This window comes from Nanorana parkeri, unplaced genomic scaffold (assembly GCF_000935625.1).
Source record: "Nanorana parkeri isolate BGI_ZX_2015 unplaced genomic scaffold, ASM93562v1 scaffold199, whole genome shotgun sequence".
NCBI classification, from domain to species: Eukaryota; Metazoa; Chordata; class Amphibia; order Anura; family Dicroglossidae; genus Nanorana; species Nanorana parkeri.
Window position 1 is genome coordinate 1,652,919 of NW_017306467.1, and position 26,151 is coordinate 1,679,069.

At 42.9% G+C, this 26,151-nt stretch overlaps 3 protein-coding genes across 3 annotated transcripts in view; 2 read left to right on the top strand and 1 right to left on the bottom strand.

Moving 5' to 3' along the window:
- The window catches only part of ASCC2 (activating signal cointegrator 1 complex subunit 2), a 41,065-nt gene extending 34,097 nt beyond the window's left edge, over positions 1 to 6,968 (top strand). Inside the window, exons 12-18 of the mRNA XM_018555523.1 lie at positions 636 to 804; positions 933 to 1,141; positions 3,040 to 3,159; positions 4,254 to 4,451; positions 4,847 to 4,940; positions 5,149 to 5,228; positions 6,746 to 6,968. Of these exons, the coding sequence (XP_018411025.1) occupies positions 636 to 804; positions 933 to 1,141; positions 3,040 to 3,159; positions 4,254 to 4,451; positions 4,847 to 4,940; positions 5,149 to 5,228; positions 6,746 to 6,917 (1,042 nt within the window). The 3' untranslated portion in view covers positions 6,918 to 6,968. The remainder of the gene's footprint in view (positions 1 to 635; positions 805 to 932; positions 1,142 to 3,039; positions 3,160 to 4,253; positions 4,452 to 4,846; positions 4,941 to 5,148; positions 5,229 to 6,745) is intronic.
- An 11,246-nt stretch (positions 6,969 to 18,214) lies between these two features.
- Positions 18,215 to 18,373, bottom strand: LOC108786249 (cytochrome b-c1 complex subunit 9). The gene has a single exon (XM_018555497.1). The coding sequence runs from the start codon at positions 18,371 to 18,373 to the stop codon at positions 18,215 to 18,217; it is 159 nt and encodes a 52-aa protein (XP_018410999.1).
- A 230-nt stretch (positions 18,374 to 18,603) lies between these two features.
- The window catches only part of ZMAT5 (zinc finger matrin-type 5), a 13,110-nt gene continuing 5,562 nt past the window's right edge, over positions 18,604 to 26,151 (top strand). Inside the window, exons 1-3 of the mRNA XM_018555524.1 lie at positions 18,604 to 18,773; positions 19,858 to 19,920; positions 23,699 to 23,779. Coding sequence (XP_018411026.1) covers positions 18,647 to 18,773; positions 19,858 to 19,920; positions 23,699 to 23,779 — 271 coding nt within the window. The 5' untranslated portion in view covers positions 18,604 to 18,646. The remainder of the gene's footprint in view (positions 18,774 to 19,857; positions 19,921 to 23,698; positions 23,780 to 26,151) is intronic.

Genomic DNA, 26,151 nt, shown 5'->3' on the forward strand with positions numbered 1-26,151 from the left:
CTTAAAGTTACATTAAACCCTCAGATTTTTTTAACATAAACCAATACTGTAATGTGTGCCTTACTGTAATCCATTGTAGTTTCCCTTCTCTTTGCTGCTCTTCCTTTTAAATCCTCATGTCTTCTCATGCTTGGGGAGAACTTCCCTTTGCAGCTGAGTGCCTCTTCCTGTAGTGCTGGCTCAGGTTGCAAACCTACACACAGACACCATGTATCCATTTCGGAGACAAGGCAGTCTGCTGCAAAGGGAAGTTCTCCCCCAGCATGAGAAGAGATACAGATTTAATAGGAAGAGCAGCAAAGAGAAGGGAAACAACCATGGATTACAGTAAGGCGCACATAACAGTATTGTTTTATGTTAAAAAATCTGAGGGTTTATTGTCACTTTAAGTCATCACGTCCAATAGACTGTGTATTGGGCCTGAGGACGCTGAGGGACATACCGTTGCTGAAATGAAGCTGGAGGGAGGACTGTGACAGCAGCCAGCTTAGAGGTATAACTTTTTATTTTATCACCTAGACAAAAACGAGCAGTTAATCATTGTAGTGCGGGGGTAGCTCCACTGCAAGGGTTAAAAGTTTTACCTGGAGTGCTTCTTAAAGTAAGATTGGAGTTTTTCTTTAATTTGTTGCAAGTGATGAGACTCGAACCACATACCTTTTGAACGGTGTGCAGAGTGCATGGACCGAGGCTCGGAAATTCAAACCACATGTACCTACCCCTCCTCCAACCAGTGCAGAACGAGATGCTGAAGGAGCATGTGGAAGTATAGAACAAAACTCCCACTACCTAGATGAACCTGAAGTGAGTACTCCCAGCTACATTACACTGTCCTTCTGTCCCTATAGTCCCTCTGTGTTTCAATGCCTTTGTTTTCTGTGCAGGATCTCTTGTTTCCTAATTTTAGTCCTTTCCTTGTTACTTTGTGCTAGTGCTTAGGAGCCACAGCAGCACCATTTCCGAGTGGAGTGGAGCTGGACTCTCTGGTGTTCCAAGTGAAAGATTTGCTTCCTGATCTGGGAGAGGGATTCATCTTAAAATGCCTCGAAGAATATGGTCACAATACTGAAATTGTTATCAACCACTTACTGGAGGACAACCTGCCACCACATCTACAGGGACTAGATCGCACCATGCCTAGGTATGTGGAACCAGGAAGCAGAGCTGTCAGTGTAAATGTAATGAGTCTTCTAAATAATGGTGATCACCACACATACTTAAATTAAAATTGTGTATGCACTGATGCTTGGTATATAACATATTTAAAGTGCACTTCTGGCTATACATGGATATAGTCAAGTACATACACAGTCATATGTATAAGTAAATACAAAGTCACGCATTTACATATTAGTAACTAGTAGTAAATGAACTTTAAAACAAGCCCATTACTGATCTCTCACTTGTTTCATTCTCAAACATTCACAACAGAAGTCCTTCTCTCAGCAGCACAGCTCCCCTCTCAGCAGTGACTTGGCAACCTTCTAAATTCTATTGTAAACACAGGGATGCTCTGGGATAGGGGTGCAAGGTGGAATGAGTAATTCAGAGAAAGACTTTAGTGCTTCATCTGTGAGATTTAAAGCTGAACTCCAGGCAGATCTAAATTACTCAAATAAATGCAGCTCTGTATTCATAAAAAGGGTATTCAACCCCTAACAATCAACTACTCTTATTTGCTCCCTTTTTGGCCTGTTAAATATACAATTTGAAGAATTTTGTTATATCTGATTGAAAAGTGAGAAAAAAAACAGTTTATCTTGTCAGAAATTCAGAGCTGTTCTGTATGCACTTTCCTGTGTTTATCATAAACAGACCTCCTAGTTCTCATCTTGGGACTAGAGGATGATTAGCCTTTAAGATGTGGAGATGGGAGAGTGGTTGGGTCTGAGTGTTTTAGCAAAAGACAGCTGGAATGCTGACAACACTCAGTCCAGAAAAATTGCTGTAAGTCCAATCGCGACTTGCTGTTGCTCGCGGTATACTAAGACGCCTCAGCTGAAGCGGATCCCGACAATTATGTCTGGATCCGCCCAGCTGCGTGAGTGACAGCTGGCTCTGCCTATCTAGAGGCAGAGCCAGCTGTACCCGCCCCCTCCCCGTCCGTTCCGCCAGTCAGCGCTAGCGGATCGGAGCGGGGGGAATCCAGCCCTTCCCCCTGTCACGGCAGAGAGCCGTGACAGGATCGAGAGGTGAGCGAACGCCGGTATGTGTTCGCTCACCTCCCGATCTACTGAGCCGACCTGTGACAGTCTCATTGTCGCAGGTCGGCTAGAACTATGAGGTGAGTGAAAAGCACTCACCTCATAGTTCTCCTTTTAACAAGGACTGATAGAAGAAAGTAAACTCATCAGTCTGCTGCTTCTCCTTTCACTGTTCAATTACAAACTGGGGGAGGAACAAGACCTGTAAGTGTTTAATTGCAGCAGAGAACTGAAATGTCTCCTACCCTGCCAGACAAGGCTGCGCTGTAGGGCAGAGCTTTGTAAATCTCAGAATTGGATGGACAGAAATCAAATTCCTTGGCACATAAGGCAACTTGCATCTGTTTTTCATCTGTTTACTTGGCTCTTGGCCTGGCGTTCATCTTTAAGGATGAATTTCTTCACATTGCCAGTAGCTACAGAGGTCAGTGAGTGTTTTAAAGCATGGATGCTGATTTTTAAGAGTAATGTCACTGGAACAGGTGACCGACATCAGATTTTGGATTTCCCTTCACTTTCATTCCGAGTGACAGTGGTCATCAGGACAGATCGCAAAGCTGTTTCCCAGATAATAAAGAGAGAGGCATTTTAATAATTCCCCACTCTGCCCTTAACAAAAAAAGAAAACATGTTTTGGCTAGGATACACTTTCTATATTAAATATTAAGCTAGTGTGCTAGAGTATTAGTGGTGGGTCTGTGTGTTTTAGTATAGGAATCCAGAAGTGAAAACGGGTAGATACACATTGCTTCTCCTAGGGAGATTGGTGATTTGTTGGTTTATTGTTTGTATTTTACACTGCTGTTGTTGTGACATTGTTCTTCATGCTTTACAGGCAGCAGAAAGTGGATCCGTGTCCTCTTCTCTCTTCAAGGTCAAATGTTTTTGCGGATGATGAGTTTGATGTCTTCAGCAGAGACCATGTGGACACATCAAGGATTTGGAAAGGGAGGAAGTAAGAATCAATTAGATTAATGGTGTCTAGATCTTATACTAGGGACCCGTAGTATAATGCTCTTTTAGTTCTGCCATGTAAAACACTACATTTCCGTGGTCTGTATTCCTGTTAGGGACATTTTATTTCAGAAGCTTAAACAAATTTTACTAGACACATGCACTGCAGAGTTGTTGAAATGAATTGTATAATCAATTTAAAGTACGTAGTCAGCTTAACACTCCTGCTATGTAGCAAAGATTAATAATCATCTTTCAACTAATTGTAATGCTAAATTCCCCACAAATTAGGGATCCTGGTGTAACAGTCCAGCTACATTAAATTAACCCAGTTTTTATATGTAAACATATTTTATGGATTTCACATGATATGTAGGATAGGATTTAAGTATATAATAAAGCATAGTTTTATTCCTCTGCTTTTCTTATGATTTTATTCTTTGATTTTGTATCAGATTATTATTGTAGGTATAGTACACAGCTGTTTAAGTATCGGGAAGGTAAACTTGAAGATCGTATTGAATAGCACTCTCCTGTTTTACAGAGAGGTTTTGGCAGATAAAAACATAATACAAACAACAAGTCATTTCAGTCTGCCCCCGTAGGGTGCAGACGGTACTTTGTAAAATAGAACAAGACATAACATATCGTATTGTGATATCATTAAAGGTATCAATGGTCATCATTACCACTTTAAACAAAAGCATTTAAACGAGATGCAAATCTGAGGTACAACATTGTTTCTTTTCCAAACAGACTAGGTATTAAGTAAGCGTTGCAATCACCTGTTGGCACCGTTGGTTCCCCTGAACCCGTTGGGTTCTTGCTGTGTATATATGAGATCTTAGGGAATGATAGCGGACAAGAGAAATAGAAATATAGGCAATATAGGAAGCTAGGGCAGGCACATAATGCAGTAAAACAATAATAGTTATAATAAAGTAAAGTAAGAGTATACTTGGATGGTTGGGAAGTACCTAAGCTGGACATTTAGGGAAAACAATTTTTTAAGCATAATGTTTGTACTGTTTTTGTTTTTTGGGGTTTTGTTTTGCTTAATACGTGCTAAGCCTTAAACATTTTTCCTTTTTCTAGGAAACCGGAAACTGCAGCACAACTGCTGGCAGATAAAAGTGAAATATCTGCACAGAAAGAGCGCTATGCTCAGTATAATATGGTCTCTGAAGTACACATCGTGGATGAAGATTATGATGATGAGTATGATGATACATATGATGGGAACCAGGTTGGAGCAAATGATGCAGATTCTGATGATGAGCTGATCAGTCGCAGGTAAGCATAGGTTTGGCTGTTCATTTCTCTTCAGCAGCACTCTCACTTGTATTCTGCATTTCTGATGTTCCTGGCCATCAGTCATAATTATTATATAGTTATTTGCAACCAGTTCCCTGGTATTGCTACACTATTTTTATATTTTTCAACAGATAAAGCTGATGCTTGAGTACTTATTTTTTATCAGCTTTTTTGGGAAAAATGTTTGGTTTGTTTTGGTTTTCAACAGCTCTGAATGCCGAACAACTAGCCGTTGCACAAAATATGACTTGATTTAGCACTCCATAGGCTACTGATTATAAAGCTCTAACTACTCTTTCCCCACATCCTTCTGTTATCTCCTGAAATAGTGTATTCATTATGTATTGTGTGTCGTTTACTTCCCTTTATTCCAGACCCTTCACCACTCCTCAAGTGCTAAGATCACGAGACAGAGATGTACAGGAGGAAATAGATGAGGACGAGGCTGAAGAGGAAACTGGTCCAAAGGTATCTATAAAGAAAAAGGAGGAGGTTGCATTTAAAAGTAATATACATGCACACATTGTATGTGCTTGTAAAGATATGTGTAGACATGTAATGTGTTTGCCTTTTGTAAATGATGATTTGCATGTCTCTGTTAATTACACAGGCTTATTCTGCACTTTGTTTTTGCATACCTACTGTAGCTGACCAGCCACTTCTTTTCTCTTAACAGCCCGATCACTTTATTCAGGACCCAGCAGTGCTGAGGGAACGGGCAGAAGCCAGAAGAGCAAATTACTACGCAAGGAAAGGGTAAGCATTTTAAAGGAGTCTCTTTGGAAGCACAGCGGAGTCCTCTTAAAACAGAAGGTATCTGCATGGCCCTGGACCCATTGTGCATCCAGACTGGCTGTTTTTTAACAGATAGGTCTAATATTGGAGACATTGTTGCTGTGTATGGAAACAATGGCTTCCTTGGAGTAGTGCTCTTAGAATTGTACTCTTTTATAGTGTTTTTCACCTCACTATGATCTTGAACTCTAGAAATCTCTACTATAATCTGATATGCTGACAAAATTCTGGTGTTCTCGTACATTTATCTATCATCCATTGACGGATTTTGAGAGATAGGGTTATGCTGCTGCCAGCTGCATAACCCTACATGTCGGAATTCTTCAGAGCGGTGTCCCTCAATGGACTCCCAAGAAAAGGATTTTTCAGTAAGAACAAAATCCTATTTTTGGACTGTTCAGACTGCAGAAAAAGGAAAAAATGTGGCTTTCAGACTGCACAATCAACTTATCTGACTGCACGTGGACAGCAGCTTTTATAACTGCTAAACAACATACATGGCTTACTACCTATAAGCAATAATATATCGATTATACTTTAGGGAAGAGCTTTATCCAAAAACATGATAGACATTTTCACATTCCTCTTTATACTCAAAAGTAATTTCAGATTGTTTTCCACTTTTAGCCAAACATTTTCTAAATTGCACGTAGCTTTCGTTTCTACCTTTTTTTAGGGCTTGATCACACCTAGTGCTTCTGCACACTTGCATGTTCATCTGTATTAACTTTATTACCTGTTTGTAACTAGTAGTGTATGACGGGGAGATACACAGTCCTTATCCACTTGAGTTGCAGCCTGTAATCACCCCTTTGTTACTAGGCCACAATGCTGTGTTTGACTAACAATTACTCAGTCATGCAAAACTTTAACTAAATTCATTTTATATAATTTTTTTTTGATAAAGCTTTCTTTTGGTGCTTTTAACCACTGTTTTTTTTTATTTTGTTCCGGAAGGTTAACATTTAAAAAAAAAAACTGTTTCCTTTTACTTTCTGCTATAAAAGATATCAATAAAATTCCAGGACAGCATGAAAACCCCTAAAATGAGTAGACAAGTAGATGAATTCATGAATGAATTCATTTTTTGGCACTATTTTTTGGAAATCAAGAAACATGCTGGAATAGACATGGTTAAAACATGGAGCTTGGTAATGATGCTCCAAATACAGCTCTGAAAGTAGAAGTCTAGGTAAAATAATAGCCATTAGTGAAATAGTGCGGATTCTCAGGTGGCTGTGCAGGTTCTATTGTGGGCTATGCGGGGTCTATGATGGGCTGTGCAGGTTCTATGGTGAGCTATCCAGGGTCTATGATGGGCTGTGTGGACTCTCAGGTGGGCTATGCAGGTTCTATGCTGGGCTGTGCGGGATCTAAATTTGGCAAGCAGCACATTTTCTACTGCATTGATGGGAGGTAATATGCAATAGCTGCTATTTTTCCCTTGAACAAAGTACAATATGCATTTGTCTTTTCAGTTTCAGACATGATAACACAGCATCTGTTGCGGGGACAGCCCGCGGTCAGGGACAGAACCGCGAAACAATACAGGAGCGCAGGAAGAAAGAAGCAAACAAGGGAGCCAGAGCAAATCACAATCGACGATCAATGGCAGACCGCAAGAGGAATAAAGGAATGATACCATCTTAGCATTTCACCAGTGCTGGACTAGTATAGCAAATGTCATATTTTGTACACATCATTAAAAAAGAGATATTCAAACTTAAAGTAAACCAGTCTATACAATTTCACCTGCTTCTTGTGTCACCATATAACAAAGTAATTACATATAAAGCTCCCAACATCCAGAAAATGTGATATCTAAATGTGATGATCAAAAGTCCAAAGTGATGAATCTCGATATATCCTTCCAATCCTCCCTTGAGTATACACCCAGTGAGAAACCAATCCACTGGGTCGGCCAGGCCATTGCATGCTAAGAGCAAATGTATCACTAGCAGTGCCACCCGTATTATATTCTGGACCTGGTTGTGGGACATTGTACCTTTTTTATGTGAGATGCATTGTGCACGTTGAATGTAAGTTGTCTATTGAAAAGATAATTAAAAACAAACTTTGTCTTGCTATGGGCTTATCCGTGCCTACTTTTTTTGTAAATTCTGTACAGTGAAATCCTCTGACATTTGAGATGAATCCTGGAATGTCAAAGATTTGATTTGATTCTATCCCAGGACCATTGTGTTTATATATTGCTTGTTTCTGACCGTCTATAATAAAAGGTCTGGTGAGTTTTTTGTTTACCATCAGGTGGTGAATTAGTTTTGCACTGAGCTTATACACAAGAGAACATTGGAAAGATGTAAGAAGATTCATCACTTTTGATTAACACATTTAAATTTCAAATTTTCTGGATTTTGGGACTTTTTTATCACTACACTATTTTTTGTTATTACTTTTGTGATATATGATCTATTTTTACTCATATGTGGTATTAGGACAGGAAAGCACTGGACAAATCCCATCAACCAGGTAGCCAATGGTCCTTAAATATTATAGCTGGCATCTAACTTTTGAGGGATTTTTTTAGTTGTCAATGGGGCTGGCTCCTGGATTGGACAGATTGGCTTCTGAATTCCATAATCATTTGTTCACCCCGTATTAAGAAAACCCTCAAAGTGCTGTTTATTGTATGTATTAGTATTTGCTGATTCTGACTGCAGAGACCACACGCACACTCTCGCACCTTCCCCTGTGGATTTTGTATCTGGTTTTCCAGCAGCCTCTGAGCCATCAGTTCCTGAGACTGATTCTGAGTCTCTCCAGTCTTTACCTAGAGCTTGCCTCTAAGGGTTCTTAGTTCCCTGCCATTACTCCCAAATTGAAAGAGACCCATTCAGCTCTTATTGATGCTGTGCGTGCTACTCTGAAACTATCAGGATCAGCGTGTTGCTTCTACCAGTGCTGTTCCCAGTCTATAGTCCTTTAGGGCCCCTGAGACTGCAAAGACTTACCCAGTGTACCTGCTGTTCCAGGTCTACATCTACAAGATTGGAAACACCTGGACATGGTTTTCTCCCTCCAAACATGTATTAGCTTTGTAACCATTAGAAGGGACTTTGTAAAAAAAAAAAAGGTGTCCTCCCCATTGTGGATCGAGTAGTGTGCCGCCTTAAACCAACCACTGTACTAGTGGAGGATGAACCTGTCTTTAAGGACCCAACACATAAACCGTTGGAAGCATTCTCTAGAACTGTTTTTGCTGGCAGGCCCTCCATTTCACCCTATCTTGGCTGTGACCTTACTTTTCCAAACCTTGCCTTTTAAGGGTCAAAGTCCCTTAAAAGCAATATAGCCAGTGCTTCAGTTGATCCCTTAGTTATAGAAAGTTTGGAACAAATTGTTGTAGCTTTAAGCTACAGTTGTGATGGGCTGCTTCACTCCAACCTGTTAAACATTCTCAAACACAAAGGTGATATTGCCTCCATCTTGATTCTAAAAGCACTGAAATGTATTTATTTGGGCTCAGAAATTCTTTATGGAATCCATCAGGTTTGTCACTGCCTCCCTTCACCAGGGAGACTTGCTAGCTTCAATGGACATCGAGGATGCCTTCCTACATGTCCTCATCTTTCCAGCACATCAGCATTTCCTACACTTTGCTGTGGCCCCCTACACTACCAATTTTGTGCCCTGTCCTTCGACCTCTTGTCTGCACCTCCAGTGTTTACCAAGCTGCTGGGCTGCTAACCCTAGTATTAGCCCTTCTGTGCTCTCGCTACATCCCCATTGTTGGATAGTTAGCCTGTGCTGACTGTTACCTCAACAGGAGGTAGTCTGTCGGGCAATGTGGCTTTAATTGTGTAAACATGACAGGAGTTCAGATGGATCCTGAATCTTCTGACACTGTTGCTGGAACCAACTTCTTTGGAGTATTTATGTCTAGATCTGGATACAGTGCACGTCAGAATGTTTCTTCCACAGTGGAAACTTAAGACTCTCAATTCTCAGATTCGATTTCTCCAGTCCAGAAGTTGTCCAGCTCGCTTTTGCTTCAGAGTCTTAAGTCTAATGGTAACCTCCTTCAAAGCAGTCCTGTTTGCTGAGTTTCACTCTCTACCTCTACAAACCAACCACCTGTCATTGTGGGACAAGCCGGTCCAGTCCCTGGACAGAATAATTCGTTTGGCACCGACGACTAGGTTGTCCATAGAACTTGTGAAGTCCTTCCTTCCCATCTTTTGGAAAGATGCTCACAACAGATGCCAGCCATTCAGGCTGCAGAATAGGCCTTGGCACCTCATCATCCAATCCAGATGCAAACAAAGGCACGGCGGTGGCATACATGAGAAAAAGAAGGACATTAGTAGGAGTAATAAAACATTCCCTGGATAGCCACAGTTCGGGCTACTAGTTACTTTATAAAAAGTCAGTTTAGAGAAAGTCAAGTCTTTAAAGGGAATCTGTCATCAAGGTAAATACCTTTCAGATGGAGGCTGTCATTCTTTTACCCGCATGCTGATTCCAGGCAAATAACCTGTTCTGAAAGTGAGTTGACTGCTTCACATTCTGCTTGTAAATCAAACAATGGAAGCTTTCTGAAGACATATTTAGTTGTTGACAGAAAGAAAGTAGAAACCTAACAGTCCTCTGATTGTCAATAAACACTGTACTTAGTGTTTAGCTGCTGTATTAGGCCTGTGACAGATTCACTTTAAAATGCAGTCAAATGTGAGAAAACACCACTATATGTTTGTTATGTGTATCTATATTCATACAGCATACCAAGAAATATATATATTTTTTAAATACACTATATTTTCAAAGGTATTGGGACGCCTGCCTTTACATTCACATGAACTTTAATGGCATCCCAATCTTAGTCTGTAGGGTTCAATATTGAGTTGGCCCACCCTTTGCAGCTATAACAGCTTCAGCTCTTCTGGGAAGGCTGTCCACAAGGTTTAGGAGTGTGTCTATGGGAATGTTTGACCATTCTTCCAGAAGTGCATTTGTGAGGTCAGGTAGTGATGTTGGACGAGAAGGCCTGGCTCGCAGTCACCGCTGTAATTCATCCAAACAGTGTTCTATCGGGTTTAGGTCAGGACTCTGTGCAGGCCAGTCAAGTTCCTCCACCCCAAACGCGCTCATCCATGTCTTTATGGACCTTGATTTGTGCACTGGTGCGCACTCATGTTGGAACAGGAAGGGGCCATCCCCAAACTGTTCCCACAAAGTTGGGAGCATGAAATTTGTCCAAAATGTCTTGGTATGCTGATGCCTTAAGAGTTCCCTTCACTGGAACTAAGAGGCCAAGCCCAACCCCTGAAAAACAACCCCACACCATAATCCCCCCTCCATTAAACTTTACACTTGGCACAATGCAGTCAGGCAAGTACCATTCTCCTGGCAACCACCAAACCCAGACACGTCCATCGGACTGCCGGACAGAGAAGCATGATTAGTCACTCCAGAGAACACATCTCCACTTCTCTAGAGTCCACTGGCGGCGTGCTTTACACCACTGCATCCAACGCTTTGTATTGCACTTGGTGATGTAAGGCTTGGATGCAGCTACTTGGCCATGGAAACCCATTCCATGAAGCTCTCTATGCACTGTTGTTGTGCCAATCTGAAGGCCACAGGATTTTGGAGGTCCGTCGCTATTGACTCTGCAGACAGTTGGCGACTTCTGTGTGCTTCAGCATGCGCTGACCCCGTTCTGTCATTTTGCACTTCGTGGCTGAGCTGCTGTTGTTCCCAGTCGCTTCCACTTTGTTATAATATCACTAACAGTTGACGGTGGAATATTTAGTAGCAAGGAAATTTCACGGAAGACCTGAATCCAATGATTTGGAGGGGCTTCCCAATACTTTTGGCAATATAGTGTACATTTCTTACCTTTGTGGCCTTTGTGCAGATTCCAGGCTACTCTGAGCAGTTTGAAGTGAAAGCAGGGGGTCAAACTGAGGGACAGACTGAGCTTCTTCTTCTTAACATATAATGCTTCTAAGTCTTTAACCCTTTGTTTGGACAGATAGTGTTGGAATCTAGTTTATAACTGATAATGAAATCTGCCAGCACAGTACAGACAGGGAAACAACTTCCCACAGCCCCCTCCTTAACATTGCATAGAAGGTAAGTAAAAATTATAAATATAAGCAACATATTTTAAATATTTTTTTTCCAAGGTATGCAATGTGAATGGGAACATATAACAAATATAAAGTAGGTGTTATTCCAATTTGGCTGAAAAAGTGGAAAGGACTTGAAATCTCCCCACAGGAAAAGACTAATAATATATGAGTTATGTGACTATCCCCATTTTTACACAGAAAGCCTTTCACAAAGTTCTGCATGTCGTGCAGAAACAATTCCCACGGGGACACTACCGTTCTGAGCACCGCGCACACAAATTATGTATTTTCCACAGTGTAATTCAGTTATCAGTAAACATTCCCAAAATTGCTGAGTCTGCAGAGCTCTACACCTTAACGCGACTGCTGCTTGACTAGTAATGATGTACACATCAGTTCAATCCAATAAAGAGGTTTTTTTGATGCAAAGATTGCCCTTGTTCCAAAATATTTAAAAGGCTGGCATTAAAGGAAATGTGCAATAGCACCTGTCTAACACAATAGGTGATGTCCAATCTTTGAAACAATGGCAATGAAGCTATTAGATTGTTCACTGGAGTAGTAGTTCATGGCACATTGCAGGCAATTTCTCACACCACAGATGCCTTTAAAGTGAACGTGAACTTTATCAATGCAGTGCAAAGCAACAGGTTAACTTAAAGTGATATTAAAATGAAAGAGTTTTCAAGCCATTTCAAATGCTACAATGGATGCTGCACCTTTATGTTTAGAGGTTTTAGTTTCTTACTAAATCAGCTGGTCCTGATATCCTGTTTTAGGGTGGACACCCTTGTGTGTGCTTGCAAGCTGTGTCTCCACAAACACACACCCACTGTGAGCAGGGCCGGATTTCCCACAAGGCCAACCAAGGCCCAGCCTTGGTGCAAGGCAAGTCTCTCCTCTTCCCTTCTCCAAACTAGTGGATGGATAGCTGCTGGAGACTGTGCTGTCCTTGTGTTCCTCTACTGGACAGGAAGTTCAGGGATGTGGAAATGAGAGAGTTGGAGCCAGCTGCTTACAGACATAAGTGCAAGTACTTGAGCAAAAATGTAAAGAAATACTTTGCTGGGCACTTAAGACTTACCCTTCATTTATTTCCATGCTGCACTGTTCGCTACAGGAGCAAAGTGAAGTATAAAGTACACCCTGCAACCAACTAGAGATTTTCCAAAACTATGCAATGTGAAGACCTACCGAAGGTGTCCAATCAATTTATACCAATCAAGCAAGCCCTTGCATAGTTGTTGGTAGATCTAAAGGGGATTGTACAGTCAGATTGTATTGTGTGTGAGCTTTCAGAAGATGATGATGATGCCCTGTGTAAGTGCCAAACTGATATGCATGGGTATAGGTAAGGGCACAGTTTTACAAATATCATGAATAAAGAAGAGCAAATACACTGAGTGGCCAGATTATTATGACCACGTGACGTTTGTGGGCAAATTAGCTATAATTTGGCGCTGAAGTTGCTAGAGGGCCAGGCCATTATAAACAGCGAAGCAGGTTGTTTACCACGACAGTAGAAGTGATTTTTATGGAAGATACGGGTAAACAACGCGATTTAACAGCCTTTGAACGTGGGATGATTGTTGGCGCTCGGAGCCATGGAGAGAGTATCAGCAAAACAGCAGGATTCGTTAAATGTTCAAGAGCAGCTGTTGTTAAAGTATTTAAAGACTGGGCTGTCGGCCGAAAATCTGGGTCTGAACGTGCGAATTGTCAATGTTAGGGCAGAACGGAGAGTGGCAAGGCTAGTACAAGACAACAGAAGGGCAACAGTGCATCAAATTACTGCAGATCTTAATCAGGGATCCTCTCAAATGATCTCTGAACGCACTGTTCGCCGTACACTGCATCGTATGGAATATGGAAGCCGAAGGCCTGTTCGAACACCTTTGCTGTCTGCAGTTAACAAGATAAAACGTCTCCAATTCGCACAGGAACACAAGGATCGGACAGTCGAGCATTGGAAATAAGTAATGTGGTCCGATGAATCACGTTTCCAGTTGCATCATGCAGAGCGAGAGTGAGAATTTGGCGGAAACAGCATGAAAGCATGCACCCCACATGCATGAGTACAACCCTTCAAGCTGGTGGGGGCAGTGTTATGATTTGGGGCATGTTTTCCTGGCATGATTTGGGCCCTTTAATACGTGTGGAACAACGTCTGAATAGCACAACATACCAAAGTATCGTTGCTGATCAAGTTCATCCTATAATGTTGATGGCTTCTTCCAACAAGACAATGCGCCATGCCACGGTGCTTGTATTGTGCAGGAGTGGTTTCAAAAACATGAGGGAGACTTTACCTTGCTTAGGTGGTCCCCACAATCACCAGATCTCAATCCAATTGAGCATTTGTGGGACGAAGTTGAAAGAGCCATCAGGCAGCTGGTTCCACAACTATCAAATCTCACAGAACTGGAGAGTGCTATTCATCAGGCATGGTGTCAGATTCCTCGCATCACCTTTCAACATCTCGTGGAGTCAATGCCAAGAAGAATCGCCGCAGTATTGAAGGCAAAAGGTGGCCCAACAAAGTACTGATGGGGTGGTCATAATAATCTGGCCACTCAGTGTATATGACAAGTGGAATGGAACCTGGCCTGTCTGCTTAATTACACTCAACCATAAGACCCACACTAAGTTTCTGGTACCTTATTGTCCTCTATACACAAAGGCTTGAAGAATAGACTCATTATTAGGGCTGAAACAACTAGTTGACAAAGTCGATAATAATCCATAACAAAAATAGTCCTCAATGATTTTCATTATCGATTAGTTGGGCTGCTTGTAGCTCCTCACATTCTCCCCGCCACACTCGCGTGCGTGCGTGTTGTTGACAGGCCGCACCGTCCCAGGGAAAAGTGTTTAGGAGTGCCGGCGAATGCCAAGCTGACCATGGACCGAACATTCGGGCACCGCCCGAAGCGGAGCCGCGTGCAGCAGTGTGTCTAGCAACACCCTCTCCCGCACTCAAGCTAGGCGATATTAAAAATGTCATCTCTAGCCAATCGGCTCATACATATGAATCCACACATCAGGATGCGGATGTAAGCATGCAGCCAATTGGATTCATAGAGACAAAGGCGTCTAGTGAGAGAAGTCGGCTTGGTAAAGTTTTCCTTCCTGCATAAGTTCTTTCTGTGACCTATGCCATGGATGAAAGCTATGTAGAAAGAATTAACATATGTCCATTAAATAAACATTTAATCAATATTTAGTAATTCACTGAAATATTTAATGTTAAATAAATGAAAGTTAATTGACTAACATTAAATTAGTGATTAATTTCCCCATAGTTCTCTTTAGGGTCACGGGAGAACATATGTTAACCTCCTCCCGTGACCCAAAGCTCAGTATATAGCGAGCTATTGCCCGCGATATACTGAGAGCGCCGCAGCCGGGACGTATCCCGCCAATACTGTCGGGATCCACCCAGCTGCGTGAGTGACAGCTGGCTCTGCCTATCTAGAGGCAGAGCCAGCTGTGCCCGCCCACCCCGTTCCTCCAGTCAGCGCTGGAGGATCAGAATCACTGCAGGGAGCAGAGACTGACAGTCATGGCTCTCGGCAGGGAGATGATCGAGAAGTGAGCGAGCGACGGTATGTGTTCGCTCACTTTGCGATCAATAGAGCCGACTTGTGACAGCTTCTTTGTCACAGGTCGGCTTTAACTATTAGGGGCTGGTGTAAATAACTCACCTCATAGATCTCGTTTAACTAAATATACAATTAAAAACTAAAAAAATGTTTTATCCAATTAAAATCAGAAAAAAACTAAATAAAAAATAAAAAAAATCGGCCAACTAATCGAGTATGAAAATAATCGTTAGTTGCAGCCCTACTGATTATTCAGCTTTCATTAAGCTTCTAGTACTTTAAGCTTATAGGAAAACAAACAAACAGCGAAAAGAATACATGTAGAATAGTTTATTACATTTGTTCAAGTGCAGGATATATCCAATATTTGACGACCAGTTGTTGACATGTCACAGCGTTTCCATCAACTCAATCTACAACAGCAGATTTCCATTTCAGCTTTACAACTCAAAAATGTACACCCATAAAGTCACACAAAAAAGCAGAAGTCTCTACATTTTCAAAAGCATGTTGTTTGTCAGCCGGGGTGCTAGATCTGGTCAGGAAGTATTGGAGACATTGCTCTGGTCGCTTCAATCCACTTCTTATTCATCTTTTTGTTCATTAAGAGTAGGGATGCACCGATACCAGTATCTGTGCCGATGCTTGACATTTTTATGAGTACTCGTGAAAATGTCCCAATACCAAAAACGGATACCGGCGCTTTAAATTTTCAAATGAAAGCGGCTGCCTTAGGTCCCCTGCTTGCTGGGGACTTGGCAGCAGCTTTCTTGGGAACCACGGGGCGCCTGTTTATAGCAATTCTGCCAGCCCACACATCTTTTCCTCCGGAGACCCTCCACCCGAGACATCAGGCTGGCACCCCAGAGCAGAGTGCCAGTACAGAGTATGTAGCAAATTCATGTATTATTCTGCATTGCTGTATAGCTGGGATCTCTAGTCCTCTGTAACTGGTAGTATTATTCTGCATTGCTGTATAATGTATTGCTGGGATTTGTAGTCCTCTGTAGCTGGTGGTATTATTCTGCATTACTATATAATGTATTGCTGGGATTCGTAGTCATCTATAGCCAGCACCATTTTGCACTGCTGTATAATGCATTGCTAGGATTTGTAGTCCTCTATAGCTAGTGCCATTATACCTTGCTGTATAATGCATTGCTGGGATGTGTAGTACTCTATAGCCTGTGCATGCCATTCTGCATTGTTGTATAATGTATTGGTAGGATTTGTAGTCCTTCTACAGCTTGGAGTCAGTGGCAGAACTACAAGGGGCACAGTGTCTGCAGCTGGGACCTGGCTCTGGCACTTCATCACTGTCCTAAAATCACGTCTGTATTGTTTTAGAAAAACTGTCACATGACACTAACAAAAAAAAGTATGAGTAATTGGTTTCGGCAAGTACTTGAGGAAAACAATTGGTACTTGTACTCGGTTTTGAAAAATGGTATCGGTGCATCCCTACTGCAATGTGTATCAGAAAACATGACAATCAATACAGAGTTCTTGAAAACAGTTCTATCCTGTCTGATCCACAGACCAGAAGACATCATCATGTCTGTAAATAGTAGATAGGACATTGTCATTACACGGAAGATTTCTCATTGGTTTTGGCTCACGTCCTGTCAAGAGGTTACAAGCATAACGTGTAAAGTGCCCATAAAATAACTAGAAAAAAAAAATGAGTTTCATCTGTTCATAAAGGTGTTGTATAAGGCAGCATGAAGAACATGAAATACCACAGGACAGACTAGGCTCATTTTTAACCCAAATGTTTTCAAGCTGTCACAGTGGAAGGGTGCCAAGGGCAGAATGTCATCTGGTTAATCAGGAACTGGCTAAAATCCGCTCATGTACACCCTGGTTAAAGGAGAACTATGAGATGAGTGATTTCCACTCACCTCATAGTTCTAAGCCGACCTGTGACAATGACACGGTCACAGGTCGGCTCAGTAGATCGGGAGGTGAGGGAACACATACCGGGTTCCCTCACCTCTCGATCCTGTCACGGCTCTCTGCCGCGACAGGGGGAGGGGCTGGATTCCCCTCTCCCCGTTCCGATCTGCCAGCGCTGACTGGCGGAACAGACGGGGAGGGGGCGGGTACAGCTGGCTCTGCCTGTAGATAGGCAGAGCCAGCTGTCACTCACGCAGATGGGCGGATCCCGTCATCTACGTCGGGATCCGCTCCAGGTGCGGCGTCTCAGTATACCGCGAGCTGTAGCTTGCGGTATACTGAGCTTAGGGTAACAGGAGGACGCTAGTTTGTGTCCTCCCGTTACCCTAAGGAGAACTATGGGGGAAAACACTGACCCCATAGTTCTCCTTTAAGTTTGTTTTTGCTGTCAGCTTACAGGAAATAAAAAGGGCACTGCATTTCTGTCTGCCGGTATTTCCTGTGCTTGCAAAAAATGTTTCCTAGCCAGGACAATGAAGGTGAATGCAGCCATCACATCCAAGGACTGGTAATCTGCATTATTGGGTTTGGATGCTATGCCCTCCCTACTCCCAGTTCCATATTGATCTACAATCTGAGGCCCCATTCACACTAAGCGACATACCTTTTGCAGCGGATCCGCACGGCCGGGATAGCACTACTTTTGGGGTGACGATCCAGCGACGGTAGCGCGACCTTCACCGTCGGGCTCCATTAAAAAATAGAAAAATCACGCAAAATCCGCAGAAAAAGGGTCCTTCTGGAGCGACAGGCGACATGGAGTTAAGACATCTCCATTGAATAGGATTGGCCGACGACTTCTCACGATATCGTGCTGCAAAAATGCACGATATCGCGGCAGAAATCGCTTACTGTGAACGGGGCCTTAGAGCAAGGGGTTTTGCAAGCTCCTCTTTAAAATCTATATGATACAAGTGTTGACATCTGTGAGCCAATACTATTATTAAAGGTTTGTGGCCTCTGTTTTGTCTGGCAATCACGTGTCATCTTGTATTTGCCCAGTTACACTTTAATCATGGTCACTAGTAATGTTAACCCGTTTAAGTGGTAAATCAGTTGCACGCATCAATACAACCTTCCATACAGATGGAAACATGAATACTTGGCGGTACATTGCTTTGATCGCTCCATTCGCTTCCCATTGAAACTACCAGAAAACTGCCCAGTGTATGGCCAGCATTTCCCCCTGCAGCCTATGCAGGCTCAGAACTGACTACAGTGCTCCCCAGTCCTGCCACTGCCCCGTGTACTCTCCACCTCCACCGCTGACCCTTCGATGTCCTTGAGCTTCCCTTCACTCCCGGGTCCTTACCCCTTGGTTCAGGTGCTCGAACAACGCATCAGCCCCCTGATCGAACGCCCTCTCGAACAACACTACTCCGACCACGATGGAGAGAGTAAAGGTGGAAGTCCGGCGGAACAGCGAGCGGTACACTGTGTTCAGAATAGACATGGTGACCGATGGCCTGTTAGCAGGAAGTGACTTCTTCACTCACTGAGAGCACTGTACGGGAAGGCTTCCTGTCCACTGACCAATCACATTGGGTATCTCTCGGGCAGGCGCACGCAGTTCCGGGTATAGCTTACAGCGCATGCGTGCTTAGGTATCAAAGCCCCCGTGCCCCCCTCCACCCCGGTGGGAGGAGGTAGCAGAGAGTTTGGTTGTGTGTTGTGATAGTGGACTTCCGGAAGCAGTTTATGGTGGGGAGAGCGACAAACCTTTGCGATGGGCAAGAGGTATTTCTGCGACTATTGTGACCGCTCTTTCCAGGACAATCTGCACAACCGCAAGAAACATCTAAATGGAGTGCAGCACCAGAAGTGTAAGAAAGTCTGGTATGACCTATTCAGAGGTGAGACACCATGACCTGATCAGAGCCCTGTATATGTATAGTATGACCCGATCGGAGCCCTGCATATGTATAGCAGGACCTGATCGGAGCTCTGTAAATGTATAGTATGACCAGGGGCGGACTGACAACACATGGGGCCCCCGGGCAATACAAGATTATGGGGCCCCCTTGTGCTCCGCTCACTTCCAGTGGGGCCGAGTCATCCGAATCAGCTGTTTTCATGACGTGCGCACCTGGAAGAGACGCCGTAGATAAATTTATCGGTGTATAATGTATTGCTAGGATTTGTCATCCTCTATAGCTGATGGTACATTGTGCTGTGTATAATATACAGCACAATGTACCATCAGCTGTAGAGGACGACAAATCCCACTATCCCAGCAATACATTAAAGAGAACCATGTGGGGGGGGGGAGTGCAGGCTTACCTGAGCAGTCTTCCAGCAACTTGCTTCTGAAGCCCTCGGTCCGTGCCCGACTGCCCGAATGGTCGGTCCGCCCCTGAGTATTACCTGATCAGAGCCCTGTATATGTATAGTATGACCCGATCGGAGCCCTGTATATGTATAGCATGACCTGATCGGAGCCCTGTATATGTATAGCATGACCTGATCAGAGCTCTGTATATGTATAGCATGACCTGATCGGAGCCCTGCATATGTATAGCATGACCTGATCGGAGCCCTGTATATGTATAGCATGACCTGATCAGAGCCCTGCATATGTATAGCATGACCTGATCAGAGCCCTGTATATGTATAGCATGACCTGATCAGAGAAAGGAAGACACAGACAGCAAAAAACATTGTTAGAGGTTCCACCCCTTCTCCTCTCGCCCCAGAATGCATTCTTGCTTTAGTCTGAACAGGCATTGGAGAGGTTTTCCATCACTTCCTGTCCCTTCCAGACCTAGCTAAAACAAAATAAAAATGTTTTGGCTCCCGCCAGACTATGGAATTACTGTTTGGTGTGCTGGAAGGTTTGTTGGGTTGCCACCAAGATGATTTCTTGCATCCTTCATCTATTTGCTCTTTTTAGTCTTTTAGGTATGTTTAATACTTTGTAACATATTTTCTTATTCACAGATGCCGCTGAAATCCTTGCAGAAGAAGAGTGTAAGAAATTGTGCAGACGTTTCCTTCAGACGGGTGGGTACTTTGTTTAATAGTCCTGTAATTAAAAAAAAAAAAAAAAAGGGAAAAAAAAAAACCAAAAAAAAAGCGATAACATAAAGACGTTATCTTACAAATATATGTTGTCAGGCGTTTGTTTTTTCCCTTGTAAAGTGTTTGCAGTAGGTTGTGGTTTTATCTTATAGTGAATGTATGTAGGAGGTATAGGAACATTGGCAGAAACAGTCATTTTGTCTGGCACATGCACACAGCTTTTTTTTTTTTTTTTTATAGAAGTCTCCCTTTTGTATTTTTTTTCACAGCTCGGTCACCTAACTCCCAGAGTATGTGTTGCTTTTTATCCCATGCTTCTGTGTGCAGTAGTAACTGAGATACAGACTATTTCAGCTCACTCCTCTTCATTCCTGACCATGTTCTGCAAAGGAGACAGACTCTTGATTCACAGCTCTTATCTCACTGTCCGTTAGGGCTGAAACAACTCATCGATTAAATTGATTATAATCCAATAATGAGAATTGTTGTCAATGATTCTCATTATCGATTTAGTTGATTTTCAATTAGCGGGGACACAGACCACTGCAGCCGGCACCAGTGGGAGGAGAGACTGCGGTGACTGCATCTCCCCCGCTCCGTGCCTTCACTACCTGCCACCTTTCTTCTCTGCTCCCCCGTGCCCCCTCTTCTGCCGGCGGTATCAAGTCTCCCATCAGCGGCTGGAAACAGTAGCCAGCTTGCTATTGTATATTTAAAATTGCACTCCTTCAGTTCCCTCCTCTGCTGATTGGCAGTGGTGTTTTTGGCTATTGCAATTTAAAATAGCCAATAACAGGCTGGTATTGCTCACAGCCACTGCATGCTGTGTTGACATTAAGCTGCCTCAGCAGGCAGCTGTCATTTCCCAGTGAAGTGAAAAGGTGTCTTAAAGACCCCTAATGTCACCTTTTAAAGAGAACCTGTCCCCTCCAATGTGCTATCACATAGGGGGCTTGTGAGCCCCACCATGTGATAGCAATGAAGTAAATATATATATTTTATTTTTATTTATTTTTTTGTCCAATTTTGGTGTGTTATTTTAAATAAAAGGTTGGTTATTTTATTATGTTGGTTTAGAGGTTTACAATTATTTAAATCCATGAAACTAATTAAAATGTCTAATATACAATTATTTAAAAAACAAATATATAAAAAAAAGGTGGGAAAAGTAATTTCCAGTTTCAGCCTGACAAATGTTGCTGTGGGAGATGCATTGCAGTGCCATTCATTTCAATGGATCCCAAATGCACCTTCCGTCCGCAGTGTAATCGCCCACACTTGAACGCACGGTACTGCAATGCCCTGCTTTCCAGTGCAGTGCGATTTTAAGAAATGTGCATACGGTTTTATTCTGAAGTAAACTCTATTTCTGCAATGCTGCATTTGTGGGGGGGTTTTTTTTTTACATAAATCATGGTATTTAATTTTTTAATTTTTTTTATTCGATTTAATCGAAAAAATTATCGGCTTACTATAGTCAAATATGAAAATAATCATTAGTTGCAGCCCTACTGTCTGTGCACTTTTTTAGTACAGCTCTTTGCTGTGAAGAAGACATGAACTGACAAGAAACAAGTTGCATGTATTGTGCACTAGCTTCAGGCTGTCCCTTGGGGTCACTTGCCTGGCTCTCTGGAAACAGAAATTTTCAGAAACCTTTTGCTTAGCAGGTTTGGGACACTACATTGTGTGGCCATACATGTACCAATCTCTCTTGTTCCATTGTTTCTAAACAGGATGGATGAAGCAATCTCCTCTGACGGCAATCAGCTGCCATCCCTTTTCAGGGTTCTGACACCTGTCTGAACAGGGACAGCAGCTGATTTCTTCTGCTCCTACGACTTTTCAGTTGAATGTTGTTAAGCCAGGTGGTGTCCGTAGGGCCAACCACGGCTCGAGTTTCATCCGATTTCTGCTGAATTGAGCCAGGGCCGGTGCATGGATTTTTGGCAACTCAGGCGAAGGTGCATTTTTCCGTCGCTGTGTGATTTCTGCTGTGCTAGGTGAGAGTTCTCCTCAGCCCTCTCCTAGCGCAGCAGTGTCAGTTCTCCTGCCACGCCGCCAGATGTCGCTGCAGCAGCCGCGTCATCCCTAAATTTTACCATTGGGGGCCACCACAACTTGGCAAATGTTACCAAGGGGTCCCGGCCCTAGAACGTTTTAGAGCCATGTAGGTTAAAGGAGAACTATGGCGTCAGGGCTTTTCCCCATAGTTCTCCTAAGGGTCATGGGAGGACACAAACTAGCGTTCTCCCGTGACCCAAAGCTCAGTATACCGCAAGCTACAGCTCGCGGTATACTGAGACGCCGGAAAGGATTCTGACATTGCTGTCAAGATCCACCCAGCTACGGGATTGACAGCTGGCTGTGCCTATCCAGAGGCAGAGCCAGCTGTGCCCGCCCCCTCCCCCGTCCGTTCCGCCAGTCAGCGCTGGAGGATCGGAGAGGGGGGAATCCCTGCAGGGAGCCGTGAATGACAGTCAAGACTCTGCAGAGATAGATCAAGAAGTGAGCGAGCGACGGTATGTGTTCGCTCAGTTCCCAATCTATTGAGCCGACGTGTGACAGTTTCATTGTCACAGGTCGGCTCAGATTGAAAATCCCCCGCTTTTAATGCTAAAATTTGTAGTTCCACAACCATCACCACAATGCAGCCCTAGGTGTTGAACTCTCCTCTCTCACTACAAATGCTCTGTTGCCCTCCCCCACCAATCCAACACTGTACCAATACCTGCTGCTTGGGACCAGGAGATAGTTAAAGAGTGGGGAGAGTGAGCTAAAAAAAAAACATGTTGCAGGCAGCTTACAATTCCAGAGGAGGCAGAATGGGGAGAGATTAAAAAAAAAAAACCATATACACATGGTGCAGACATCTTTGATCTTACATCAGGAAGAGGGACAGTGGGGAAAGATGAAAAAAAAAAACACCAAACATATACACATGGTGCAAGCATCTTACGATTTTATGATCATCAGGAGGAGGAGAGTGAGGTTTTTTTTTCCCCCTATCTCTCCCCACTTTGCCTCCTCCTGATCGTAATAAGCTGCCAACAGCATGTGTAACACATGGTTCAGGCAGCTTATGATCGGGAGGAGGCAAAGTGAGGAGAGATGGAAAAAAAACAAACAAACATATACACATGGTGCAGAGGCAGCATACAATCAGGAGGAGGCAGGGTTAACACTTACCTAAGCAGTCCAAGATGAGAAGTACACTCCACAGGGGACACATTCAGAGATCCAGATGGCAGCAGTGCAGTCACGGTGAATGATGAGCGGCTCAGTCGGGCACTGTACGCAGAGAGTCGCACACGTGACACAGGCAGCATGCTCAGCTGACCAGACACCAGAGAGAGGGGAGGGGGCGGGGCCGAGCTTACAGCAGCCAAAGCCTGGAGCCCAATCTATGCTGCAGCCACACAGGAAGCGTGCGCACCAGGGAGAAGATAGGGGCGGGGATGAGCTTACAACGGACAAAGCCCGTAGCTCCGTGCATGCTGGCACTGCTACTATTTTTTCCCGCCCTCACCCCTAGGGCGCCCTCAAGCGGCCGCTTGCCTTGCCTTACATTAGCGCCGGGCCTGAATTGAGCTGTCTACGACCACGTTTAACCAGACTGTTACAGGTTTGATCTAAGCAGTGACCATTGTAACTTAATTTACCATTTCATAAACGGCATCACATAAGCTTGCTGCGTAAAGTTCTTATAGATTTGGGAACTCCTGTTTCAGATTGTTTACGTGTGAATGTTGCTTTTTAGGCCAGTGTGACTTTGGTCCTTCCTGCCGATTCTCCCACATGAGTCCACAGGATTTGGATGCACTGAAGGCTAAAGTGGAAGGTAAGAATTATATTACCTAATTATTTTATGGTAATACATTTTATTTACATTATTATCTAATACGTATGTGCAGCGCCACTTGGAATGCATTGCAGTTGGTCTCGGTTCCGCACTTTATATCTTTTAGGTTTTGTAGTCTACCCTAAAGTAATGTGCATCATTTTTGTTCAGGACAAATAGGGCTTTCATTTGGTAGTAAATGGATACATATATTTTTATTTCCTTGGTTTTTATTAAGAATAAATAGTAGAAATAGATTAGAAAGAAAAATGCATCATCTTGTCATTTCTTCCACCTATAATGTTTACATAGCAAACCACATACATACTGTAGCTCTACCCCCTTTTTATTCCATTACACTGTATGAAGACTTCAGTGCCTGGTCAGGGTTTCCGTCAGCCTCCTCCATCAATGCCATGCCTGAGGGCCAAGCTGTGGGCTGAAACGCGTCAGCTGTTTGTTGCTTGCTGTTTTAATTTGCCAGATAAAATAAACAACTAAAGTTTTAATGGACCCCTTTTTGTGTGCCGGATTTCATTGTATAATTTGCTTACCCCTATATATTTACCCCAACAGAGTTTGCTGATTCAAATATCACAATAGTGCGACTTTTATGTGACGTAGTGGAATGGTAAAGTTTTTTAAAAAGAACGTATACGTTTTATTTTAGGAGAGCCAAATGGTTTGCATAAATTATTAGTATAAATTAAAATAAGATTAGGTCAGGTTCACAAGGGTACAAATTACTAAAACTGCAACTTTTTCACAGGTTTGCAATCACTAAATGCTTGATTGACATTATGTTCACTTACATTGTTGTGACCTGGGGATATTTTTATTTTTGTGAAATACATATCTGTATGTAGACTGTATATTCATGGGGGAGTCTGGATCTGGTCAAATGTGTAGCAGCAGATCACTTCTTATAGTGATCTAGTGCTGGTTACAGGAAGCCGATCACTATGGCAGTGATCTGTTGCTACAGGAAGACTCTGGACAGGGTTGTAACGGCTCTGGCTTTGCCTCCTTACTCTGAGAAACTGCCATGACGTCAATACACTCCTGATATAGATATCTTTCATTGAGACATGCTGTGAGAACACAATTTGGGTGTCTTCGAGTGACTCTTTAACTTAGCACCTTGGAAAGATTGCTGCAGGACAACACACATTCTAAAGTGGTCAATAACATTTACAGTCTATTAAAGGCAGCAGGACCTCAACCATTTCATAACTCTTAACAATGATTGGTTGCATACATTCTCAATCTATCCCGAGAGCACTAGTACAGCAGACAAATTAATATATTTCAAATTTAAATATATTCTTTACTACACTTCAGATTGTTTACACAAAATGGGCCTTCTTTCTCATTCCAACTACCTGTAATGCTGTCATGACAGTGCCAACATATTTCACATCATGTAGATCTAAGCTATTGGTCATCAATATATGCTCGCCTGAAGGAACAACTTGGATTTACATAAGGTGGGTTAATCCTGTTGAGATACACTATGCAGCTGCACTCAGACTACGTGAGGGAGAGGAAGGTCTGCTTAGTCTGCTGCTCTGTCACTGTCCAGTCAGAAGGTTGGAGGTGGAGAGAGGTAATCATTCCATTCCCTAAAACCACTGTAGTATTTCTGCTAATTATCCTGGAGGACTATGTCCCCATCAAACTCCCTAGGTTTATGTTTCAATTGATACCATTTATGTCCACAAAATCATTCTACTGCATTGGCGAGACCTGGACGCACCCCACATCAATATGACAATTAAACTGGACAATGATAACTTAATGAAATACCATCGTGTATTCCATGGAAGAGGGTGCCTCAACAAGTGTAGTGATATATGGAACTCTTGCCTGGAGAAGCAAGTGGTTTTATTGATGGGGTGGAAGAGGACAAGTATGAATGTTTGAGTAAATGGGTTTGTTAATTTTTGTATTGTTGTTGTTGCTGGTAATGTAGATCTGACGCTAGTAGTACTACCTTGATGCTTGTTGTTCATTTTCTATGCAAAATATTAAAAAAATAGGGAATACAATGATTACCTCTCTCCACCTCCAACCTTCTGAATGGACAGTGACAGAGCAGCAGACTAAGGAGACCTTCCTCTCTCTCTCACGTAGTCTGAGTGCAGCTGCATAGTGTATCTCAACAGGATTAACCCACCTTATTTCAGGTACTTGGGTACAGCAGACTAAAGAGGCCATTCATTCTGCTCTCTTCTCCAATCGGCATGTTCCCAGTCAATACATTTGCATGCAACACACCTAATTGGCTTCCAGTTCTTCCCCTCCCTCTCCTAGTCTAAGTATGATTAATTCAGGTGCTTGCACTGGTTGCATTTAAATATATATATATATAT

Excerpts from the sequence above, each read along its gene's own strand:
- LOC108786249 (XM_018555497.1), bottom strand. The coding sequence starts at position 18,373 with ATGTCTATTCTGAACACAGTGTACCGCTCGCTGTTCCGCCGGACTTCC.